This window comes from Oncorhynchus clarkii, chromosome 5, assembly GCF_045791955.1.
Source record: "Oncorhynchus clarkii lewisi isolate Uvic-CL-2024 chromosome 5, UVic_Ocla_1.0, whole genome shotgun sequence".
Lineage (NCBI taxonomy): Eukaryota > Metazoa > Chordata > Actinopteri > Salmoniformes > Salmonidae > Oncorhynchus > Oncorhynchus clarkii.
Window position 1 is genome coordinate 55,811,502 of NC_092151.1, and position 11,491 is coordinate 55,822,992.

Below are 11,491 nucleotides of genomic sequence, written 5' to 3' on the forward strand. Positions count from 1 at the left end.
TGTGTATATTTCTAGTACAAAGCCTTTGTAAAAGGAGGTATTACAGTACCATATATTTTCATAAATAATATGTTGGCTATTCTCATTGTAAGAATGTAGAGGGTACACTTTGTGCAGTCCTTTTTCACTGGCCCTCACACCCTAAAAGCTTGGTCACAGAGCCTGCGTGTTGGCATTGGGCCAACTGTGGCTTCAGCTTAGTATCTCAACGAGTACATTTAATCAAACCAATATTTCCCTTAAATTCCTCATGTTTAGCCTATACATTCCATTCTCTCTTTCTTTCTCACACCCACACACAGTGGCTCAGCAGGAAATGGTTTCGCAACTCACTTCTCTCCTCTCTCTCCCTTTCTCTCGCTCTGTCTTTTTTCCAGGAATCTGGAATTCTGGAAGAGGGGCCAACAGTTTCGGAGGGTGATGGGATGGACAGCTGCATGCGTTTAGCTCGGAAGGAGCCAGGCATCTACAGGGCCTTCAGAAAGTATTCACATCCCTTGATTTATTTCTGCATTTTGTTGTGTTACAGCCTGAATTGAACATTTATTAAATGTAGATTTTTGTTGTTGTCACTGACCGACACACAATACCTCATGATGTCAATGTGGAATTATGTTTTTCAACATTTTTACAAATTGATTCAAAATGAAAAGCTGAAACGTCTTGAGTCAATGAGTATTCAACCCTTTTGTTATGGCGAGCCAAAAATAAGTTCAGGAGTACAAATGTGCTTAACAAGTCACATAATAAGTTGCATGGATTCCCTCTGTGTGCAATAATAGTGATAATGTGATTTTTGAATGACTACCTCATTTCTGTACCCCACACATCTGTAAGGTCCCTCAGTCAAGCACTGAATTTCAAACATAGATTCAACCACAAAGACCAGGGAGGTTTTCCATTGCAGCGCAAAGAAAGGTACCTATTTGTAGATAGAAGCAAAAAAACAAAAAGCCATTGAATATCCCTTTGAGCATGGTGAAGTTATTAATCCCTTACTCAGTTGCCAGAGAGGAAGGAAACTGGGCAGTGATTTCACCATGAGGCCAATGGAGACTTTAAAACAGTTACAGAGTTTAATGGCTGTGATAGGAGAAAACTGAGGAGGGATGAACAACATTGTAGTTACTCCACAAATACTAATCTAAATGACAGAGTGAAAAGAAGGAAGCCTGTACAGAATAAAACATATTCCAAAACATGCATCCTGTTGGCAACAAAGCACTAAAGTAATACTGCAACAAATGTGGCAAAGCAATAAAAAAAATTGTCCTGAATATAAAGTGTGGGAGATTAATTCACCTTTCAGCAGGACAATAATGTAAAACACAAGGCCTAATAATACACTGGACTTGCTTCCCAAGAAGTCAGTCCTGAGTGGCCCGAGTCACAGTTTTGACTTAAATCTACTTGAAAATCTATGGCAAGACCTGAAAATGGTTGTTTAGCAATGATCAACAACCAACTCGAGCTTGAAGAATTTAGAAAAGAATAATGGGCAAATGTTGCACTATCTAGGTGTGGCAAGCTCTTAGAGACGTACCCAGAAAGATGAACAGCTGAAATTGCTGCCAAAGGTGCTTCTACAAAGTATTGACTCAGGGGTGTGAATACTTATGTAAATTAGATATTTCTGTATTTCATTTTCAATAAATGTACACACATTTCTAAAAGCATGTTTTCACCAAACAATATATTTTATCAATTTTGATATCAGGCTGTAACACAACCAAATGTGGAATAAGTCAAGGGGTATGAATACTTTCTGAAGGCACTGTACTCTCATGTGTGCAGCCTTCCGTCTGTCCCAATACTGGGAGTGGAGAGAGGATGGGCGCTTAGTAATTGCATCACATGCAGATTAGTCATGCAACATAAAACATGATCAGACAATAAAACCATTCCCACACCTGTAGAGATCCTTTAAACCCAGTCACTCTCCCCGTCCCTCTCTCTGTCTCTCTCATGCATGCAAGCATGCATACACTTGCACTACTTTTCATGAGAATAAGGTGATACGTATAATACCTAACCCTGTCCATAAATTCCTACCATCTTATTAAGCAAATATAACCAAGCCAATGTATGCCTTTAGAAAAAGGACCACACATTATAAAACAAGCTCCCCTCCAGTGTTCTTCAAACCTAGCCATTGGGATCTACAGGGTGTGCAAGGTTTCGTTCCAACCCTGCAATAAGACCTGATTCAACTGATCAAGGGCTTGATGATAAGTTGAGTCCGGTGGGGTACAGTAGCAACTGGCTCTAATCAAATCCTGCACATCCTGTGCATCCCCATGAACCAGGATTCAAGTACACTGCTCTCCTCCTCCATTTTCTCTCTCTCTGTTTGTGTTCTGCTGGTGAGAGCGCTTGTCCTGGGACCGTCGTGACCCACATTCTGTGTGTCAGCCTGCCTAGCCGGGATCCAGACGGCTTTAGCTGCGCCTTCTGCTGCATCTCCAGGGAGCGCCGGCTATTAATACCCAGCTGTGACCGTGTGAAGACATGTGGCCATGCAGGACACAGCAGGCTAAATCCCATTTAAGCCCACGCTGCATTGCCTGCATAGCCGCATTGGACCAATTTGGTGTTGGAAATATGTTCGGATGGTGCAAAGACATCCAATGAATTACATTAGGGTTGTATACACTGAGTATACTTAACATTAGGAACGCCTTCCTAACATTGAGTTGCACTAACAGCCTCAATTTGTAGGTCATGGACTCTACGAGTCAAAAGCGTTCTGTCAAGTTGGCTGGATGTCCTTTGGGAGGTGGACCATTCTTTATACACACGGAATACTGTTGAGTGAAAAACGCAGCACGTTGCAGTTTTTGGCATGAACCGGTGCGCCTGGCACTTACTACCATACCCCGTTCAAAGGCACTTAAATCTTTTGTCTTGCCTATTCGCCCTCTGAATGGCACATGACACAATCCATATCTCAATTGTCTCAAGGCTTAAACATCCTTCTTTTAACCTGTCTACTCCCCTTCGTCTACACTGACAGAAGTGGATTTAACAAGTGACATCAATAAGGGATCATAGCTTTCACCTGGATTCACCTGTTCAGTCTATGTCATGGAAAGAGCATGTGTCCTTAATGTTTTGTATACATAGCATATGTATGTAGTATCAATTGCACGCCTACACCCTGTTTTTTTTATTTAGTACCATTTAGTAATAGTATTGAGATGTTACATGGATGTTGCACATTTTTAGACTGAGTCTGTTTACTTCCCCAAGTGTACAGTACTATAGTGGGTCTATGGAAACCGTTTTCCTGTAGATTGGTTTCTTGACTTGGGCTTCCCTATGAAAAGAAGGAGGTTGTTACCTCACTGACATAGAAGTGCAAATATGTGTTAAGGTTGAACAAGCAATGGCATGGTTTAGATAGTTCAAGTTGGTAAGAGAATGGTTCAGGTGACACTAGAATTACCAAATGTATAATTAGCCCGTAAGTCCATTAGGTTAAAAGCACCAGGTTATTGTAGCACAGCTCGTACCTATTAGCCTACATGTCGAACAGTGCAAACCAGGGTTAGCTTCAACATAGCAGAGGCTAGAGTAGAAACCTGAGGCTGCATGGTGGACATGCCTGTAGGCACAATGAAAATGGTTCAGAGAGTAGGAAAAATAAACTGGTTCGAGGCCTGACAAGTTTCCCGACTATCTGGAATGGTGAATGGGCTATAAATAATTCCTGAAAACAGTTCCTCTTTCCTCATTGAGCAATAAAAAGTTGTGGTGGAAGTTGCAAAATGATTGGACCAGAGAAACATGCTGGTTGTCACTGGCATGGCGTCTTCTGTACACAGCCACACGACGCAAAGCAACAGCTGCTCTATCAAGGTAAAAAAATAAAAAAAAATAAAAAAATGTACTGGTCTTTAGAAACATTAGGCCAAGATTAGCATTTAGCGTTAACACGATAATTGATGTAAGAATAGGCACAATGGAACAAGCCTGAATTGACTGAGGATTATTAGGGGCGACAAGTTGCAACATATTGTATTTGCTTGAAGAAAGAATATCCCTTTAACGGAGAACATAAGGTGTGATGATTAGAATTACTAAGTGTCATACCATACACCTATATTTTAATTTAACATTGCATTTTTGCTGTGAAGTTAGCTACTGTGCAAATGGTGTCCTACTTACCACATCTGCCAACCACCCCTACCAGGTGACACCGTCGCAGCACTTAGTGCATTATGTACAAACCAACCAAATGAAAAAAAGGAGAGCAAAGAAAAGTGAATTGTTAAACAAAATGTTTTAATACGTGAGCATCACGCAATCATAATCCATGGCAGATACCAAAATACATAGATTCAGAATAGGACATGGGAAAACAGTATTTACAGGCACAATATTACAAATGTACAAGTCTTTATAAAACAAAGACGTTAGAAAACAGTGACTGACAGATGGATGTCAGATGACGTCAGCATTGAGCGGTCACATTCAGTCCTGTAACATTACCCTTGTTAAGGATACATTTTAATAAGTGATACTAAGCTTTTGGAATACTGTAGCTGACTTGTGTCGGAGCAGGTTACAGCGTTAACTGTCATAAGCCACTGGTTACATTAGTATTACTCGTCTAAATGCCACCTTGCTCACATCCTTTCAACAGAAATTCCATTTAAATAGCTACAACAGTGGGCCTACTTTCATTGTGATCTTTTGGGGAATTCCAATTTACTACTGTCTTCCACGTTCCACCACGTGGGGTTAGAACTGCAAATGTCGATGAAACCTCCTGTTCTATCCCTATTAAAATCCCCCAAGTAGGATATCAAAATCACAGTTTCAAAGTTTAAAAAGCAACAATTGCAGTACTCCAAGGGTTGAGGTTTTTGAGCATTTGATCACAACAGATTTGCCCAGAGTCACTGTCCTCTGCCTCGGAGTCAGGCTGCTCTCCCTCTTTGTTACTCAGGAGTCCAGAAAAACTGGAACCGAATATTGTTATCAAATTCGATACATTGCTAGTGTCCATTTCTTCAGTTTCCCCTTTATTCTCGTCGTTTGTAGAAGGTAGAGATGTGGAAGTTAGTTTCGTTCTTTTCGTTGGTGAGTCTGTGAGTTCAGAGTCATCGGCAGTCCGTTTCCTGTTAGTGTAAGCCTGGGGAGCTTTGGGCTCGTACGAATGTTTCTCCGCTGATTCACTGTTGTCCGTCTGGCAGTCTGTCGGCGTCTCCGTTTCCTCTTTTGGATCACTCGGAGAGGGAGCACTGATACAGTTGGATGAGATGGCAGTCACAACACTGGCGACCTCACAGGTCTGAGTAGCCTCTGGACTCTCTTCCGGGGTTTTGATGTCGCTACATCCTGAATCCGAAACTCCATTTTCGGCGCTGTCTTGCTCACCACTCGCTTGAGTTTCTACGTGGAGTCCCGCCGGGGATTCGACCACATCTCTGGGCTCCTGCTTGTCCACCGCCACTTCGCTTTGCTCGTCCGATTCAGACAGGCTCTCTGTCGAACCGGGGACCAATTTGCCTTGTTTTGAAGCCATGTACTCCCCCTCACACCACTCTCTTGCTTGCTGGGCGCTCAGGCATATGCCGCCGTAGTAGTCACTCAGGTATACTTGCCGGGCACTCCGTAGAACGAGGGAGACCAGTAGATTTTTGTGTAGTTTGATACCACCACGTTGCACTCGGGAATTATAAATCTTCCCAAGTGAAATACTCATAATCCGATGCGCCTCAACTTTAAACTCCATGATTAAAAACTATTAGCTTGGTAAGCAAAAGCACCCACGGTCTTAATTGTGCTTCAGTCCACGTCGAAACAACTGGTTAGAAAGGTAATCCTAAAATCCCGGGTGTGAATGTAGGCTATCGACTGCACGCGATTCGCTTACAAATCGCACTGAATTCAACAGTGACGTAAATGTATATTTTTTATTTATTTTAGAAACTGGCATTTGATGAATGCAAGATGTGTTTCATCGTTCTCCTGAGCAGAATCAAATTGGTGCATGGGTGAAGAAATTAAAGGCTTTCATTAAATTCTTACACCTTTCGCTTCAATCAACAGCTGAGCATTAAGAGGAATGGGGCTGTATCTATTTTTAACACAGCTTTATACCCTAACGTAACAACCAGGCCAGCCAATGAAAATACGTGTCGTCTTTACAATCACTACGAATACTGCCCCGCCAAATCCATATGGACCAATGGGCGTGCGCTAAAAAGATAAATCAGATTTAAATACAAACCTGAGAGAGTGTTTTAAAGGGATAAACGCATTTTTAAGCAGTTGGAAATAGCCTTGTAAAAATATATATAATAACACACATAATAAAGTATAACACCCAAGACATAGGCTATAGCTTATTATATTGTAGGTTCTAATGTGATTTCACATTATGAATGAGCTTATTTGATAATTTTAGATTTAAAAAAAATACATTTTATCCATTTATTTGTGCTATTTTACATTAGTCCAAAATGTTTCTGATAATCATACTTGTAATATCAGAAATGTTTAGATTTCCCCTTACTGTTATCTTCCGAACCAAAATGTTAGTCTAGTCTTTTCGGTAGAACAACAACACTAATAAATAAATACAGCTCTTTTCTGCTGCCATGCTGTGTCCCCTTTTAGAGTACGGTATATTTTCTATTTGATTGCTGACTTCCTGAGCTGATGTAATGCCTTGACTGTTTTCAGCCAGGTCACATGATGCTTTTGTGCCGTGTCCTGGCAAAGGCAAATTCTAGTGAATGAACAGTTAGGAGGGGGAGGGGTAGTGGTGTTTCGTTTCAGGAGACTGTCATGCTGCATTCATAACCAAGTGGGAAGGTGCTATTACCACATATGACTGAGAATACCACTTGAACGCCCCTACAACTGGTGGGAAATTCGTCTATCATCTCTGAGCTCCAACTTCTCCCACGTGCAAACCCATGGAAAATACCTCAATACCACCTTTTTCGGCAACAACAAAACATTATTTATAACAATAAATATATATATTTTTTAAGACTAATTTGTTTACAAGCGTGATAGGTGTACTTTTAGTTAGGTTGACGCAGCCATTAGCCAATCAACATTTCTCAACAAGTTAAAAGCACATGAATGCATTTTACAACTTCACAACTGGTAATTACCTTCTTCCCACTTGGCTATGAACGCAGCATTAGGTATGCATTAGTTATGTGGGTGGAGGGTGTGTTGAAATGTACTCTAATCTTAATGGAACATACGTGTCTCTTGAGCCTATAACTGTGGTGATTTGTCAAGTCATTGTCTGGACATGTGTGGGTCATAATTTGCATGATTTTTGTGATTTAAAAAAACATGCCTATAACACTTACCCCAATTTTTGGTAACAAGATAAACAGTTTTTGGGTCCATATATCACATATTTAAATACCCTATTATAGGCATATGGTATTATGCTCATAGGGTTCAATTCAATCCAAAAATATATTTATAATATCGTAGAAACACAATCCAATTCTTAACCTGAAGGTAGTCCTTGGATTACACTAAAATCCAATCCATGTATGCGCTAAAAAAGGGATGTGACCTGGCTGACCATCAAACGCTCGCAGGTTGAATAATTATCTAATTGATTGAGGATTGTTTATTTGCATTAATGCTTTTTAATTTATCACAAATATTGAACATAAAGGACCCTGTTAAGACCGTGTAGATCGGCTACTGCAGTGGGCAAATTGACTGATCCATAAATTATAATGAGTAGTGATTAGGATGCAAGGTCAATAACGGCACCGGAGGAGATGGCTGCAATTGTACAGGCTCCTAACCAATAGTGTTATTTTGTGTGTTTTTTCTGCATTATTTGTGATTTATTTTGTACATAATGTTTCTGCCACTGTCTCTTATGACCGAAAAGAGCTTCTGGATATCAGAACAGCGATTACTCACCTCGAACTGGACGAAAACATTTTCTTTAATGAGTTAGTCGCAAAGGATTTACTCCAGATACCCGACAAGGCACAAATCGGCATCATTCGCGTGAAGAGAAGACGCAGGGTACACAGGTCCGGGTTCCTTGTGAGAACTCGTTGGCAAGGTGAGAATAACCCGTCTCTGCCATCCGTCCTATTGGCCAATGTGCAATCATTGGAGAATAAACTGGATGAGTTTCGTTCAAGACCATACTACCAACGGGACATTAAAAATTGTAATATCTTATGTTTCACCGAGTCGTGGCTGAACGACGACATTGATAATATACAGTTGGCCGGTTTTTCCGTGCATTGGCAAGACAGAACAGCTGCCTCCGGTAAGACAAGGGGTGGCGGTCTGTGTCTATTTGTCAATAACAGCTGGTTCGCAAAATCAAAAATGAAGGAAGTCTCAAGATTTTTCTAGCCTGAGGTAGAGTATCTCATGATAAGCTGTAGACCACACTATTTATCATGAGCGCTTTCATCTATATTTTTTGTAGCTGTCTATTTACCACCACAAACTGATGCTGGCACTAAAACGAAACTCTCACTCAACGAGCTGTATAAAGCCATAAGCAAACAAGAAAATGCTCATCCAGAGCCGGTGCTCCTATTGGCCGGAGACTTTAATGCAGGGAAACTGTTTTGCCTCATTTCTACCAGCATGTTACATGTGCAACAAGAGGAAGAAAAACTATAGACCACCTTTACCCCACACACAGAGACACATACAAAGCTCTCCCCCACACTCCATTTGGCAAATCTGACCATAATTCTATCCTCCTTATTCCTGCTTACAACTAAACACTAAAACAGGAAGTACCAGCGGCTCACTCAATACGGAAGTGGTCAGATAATGCAGATGCTAAGCTAGAGGATTGTTTTGCTAGCACAGACTGGAATATGTTCCGGGACTCATCCGATGGCATTGAGGAGTATACCAGATCAGTCACCGGCTTCATCAATAAGTGCATCGATGACGTTGGCCCCAGTGACCGTACGTACAGTTCCAGTCAAAAGTTTGGACACACATTTTTCTTTATTTTTACTATTTTCTACATTGTAGAATAATAGTGAAGACATCCAAACTATGAAATAACACATATGGAATCATGTAGCAACCAAAAAAGCGTTCAACATATCAAAATATATGTTGTATTTAAGCCTTGATGGAAGCTTTGCACACTCATGGCATTCTCTCAACCAGCTTCATGAGGTAGTCACCTGGAATGCATTTCAATTAACAGGTGTGCCTTGTTAAAAGTTCATTTGTGGAATTTCTTTCCTTCTTGAAGCGTTTGAGCCAATCAGTTGTGTTGTGACAAGGTAGAGGTGGTATAAAGAAGATAGCCCTATTTGGTAAAAGACCAAGTCTATTTATGGCAAGAATAATGTCCAGTGTAATGAGTAATTTGATAGCTAGGCTTTAAAGATAAATACTTCTAGCTAACATTAACATTACATATCTAAATATTTCAGTTGCCAGTCCCTTACAAACTAACACTGTGAAGTCAGCTCACAACAAAAGTAACACAGCCCAGGCTAGATTAAAGGTAGACTCAGTTAAATGACATTCCTACGAGCAGCACCGTGTTTTATGGGTACATTTTGACTGACTGACTGATCTACAAATAATATTGAGAAGTGATTTATGCTGCAAGGTGATTCTAGATCAGTCAGTCTCGACTCGCCGATAAAGCCAGCTGCAATGTCGAACGTGCCCACTGAGATGAGCAAGATGCAACACTCTCACACAGTCACACACAGTATCTGCACATATGCATGGGTTCGCTTCACACTGTTATAGCATGGTAGCCAGGGGCACAAAAACAGTGGAGAAGTTGAGCCCTTAAGACATCAGCATGCTTCGGTTTGCTTCGGTTTGGCTGGCGCCTTCCCGAACCCGAAAGAGTGTGCTTGCATACTCTCTTAAGACCTTCACTTGAAAATTAGAAAAAAAAAAAAATTGGTCATTAATTTTGATGTTTTTGCCAAGAAGAACTTTGTCACGCAATTGTACATCTAACTAAGATGTTTGATGCTGTATATCTCAAGTGAAAAAATGTGCATGAAAACTATTCATCTCTCCTTGAATGACAACAAACACTTAATTGAAGGATCCCTACTGTTGACCAATCCCCGACAAAGGGGCATAGACTTCAACTACCAACTTCGGCTTGCCTCTAGAAAATGTTTTGTATGCACAAACAGCCAAAATAACATTGTCTAATATTGCCTATCAAAACTAACAAAAACTTCACAAAATGTTCTCATAATATATGCACAAACTGTTCCAAACTGTTTTCGGATTGGAAGCATGTTTATAGTTGTTGAGGACATTTACTCATGTTGTTGACTTTCTGCATATAAGTCATAATGCTGATTCTACCTTTAAACTATGGAGTAATGACTAGGAATAATTTAAAGGAGAGAGCTACAACTCCCGTACGGGCTCGGGAGAGACGAAGGTTGAAAGTCATGCGTCCTCCGATACACAACCCAACCAAGCCGCACTGCTTCTTAACACAGCACGCATCCAACCCGGAAGCCAGCCGCACCAATGCGCCGGAGGAAACACTGTGCACCTGGCCACCTTGGCTAGCTGCAGTACAGCGCCCTTAACCACTGCGCCACCCGGGAGGCCCTCATATATAAATATTTTGTCATAAAACAAATTTAAAAAGGACAGACGTGACTGAGGCGAGGGAGACGAATTAATTAATAAAGTATTTGGCAATGGAAAACATATACAAAATAAAACACAATTAAATAAAAACAAAATAGAATTAGCATGATTCAGTGTTTTCACATGTAAAGGTGATTGCTTTTGATAAAAACGCTTTATCTGTCTTCCAAAAGAAAATACGAAAACGTATTTTATGGAAAAGCGATGTATGTTTCACTATACTGCACTGTTGACATGACCAAGTGGCGCAGATTTGGGGCGCGTTCGAGTGCATAACTTTCGTCAAATCGCCTTTCAAAGTGTATTGCATTATGGGGATAAAAGTTGTCCGATTTGCGCCTTACATGTCGACTGCATGAACTTTACAACAACCATATGATTAAAGGTCATGAAGTTTAATCTGCAATTTTCTGTAGTTGTTCCTCACCAGCTGCAACCTGCGGCCATCGCCTGCATTGTGGAAAAATGAAGCAATATTGCCACAACTCAAATGTACAAATTAAGGTAATATGAGTCTCTCTCTCGCCAATTGCTAGTACACACATACTGTATATTTACAGTTTGTGGGTGTGTGATATGGGGTTTGGATAAACAAAATATTTCGACATTTCAAACTATGGAAACACTGCCATGTTGCACTGAGTCTTGCTGTTGGAAAACCACATCAGTGTCTGACTTTCGGCTGTAGCTGATGCAAATCCCCCGACTTCACTCCTCCACTTTCGTCTGCAGTTGGTTGGTTGCTTTGCTTTAGCCTTACCACTAAAGCCATAGCTAGGATTGTTCGATTTGAGAATGGCGCTCCTCCCTCGCCGCTTTTGCCCGTCACGGGCCATAAACCGGTGCACCACGGCTCAGGTCA

At 40.9% G+C, this 11,491-nt stretch overlaps 1 protein-coding gene across 1 annotated transcript; it reads right to left on the bottom strand.

Moving 5' to 3' along the window:
• Nucleotides 1–4,263: 4,263 nt before the first annotated feature.
• LOC139409030 (immediate early response gene 5 protein-like) lies at nucleotides 4,264–6,069 on the bottom strand. The gene has a single exon (XM_071153682.1). The coding sequence runs from the start codon at nucleotides 5,738–5,740 to the stop codon at nucleotides 4,829–4,831; it is 912 nt and encodes a 303-aa protein (XP_071009783.1). The 5' UTR covers nucleotides 5,741–6,069; the 3' UTR covers nucleotides 4,264–4,828.
• Nucleotides 6,070–11,491: the final 5,422 nt, after the last annotated feature.

What these genes read in the sequence shown, in the direction of transcription:
- LOC139409030 (XM_071153682.1), bottom strand. Translation starts at nt 5,740, where the DNA reads ATGGAGTTTAAAGTTGAGGCGCATCGGATTATGAGTATTTCACTTGGG.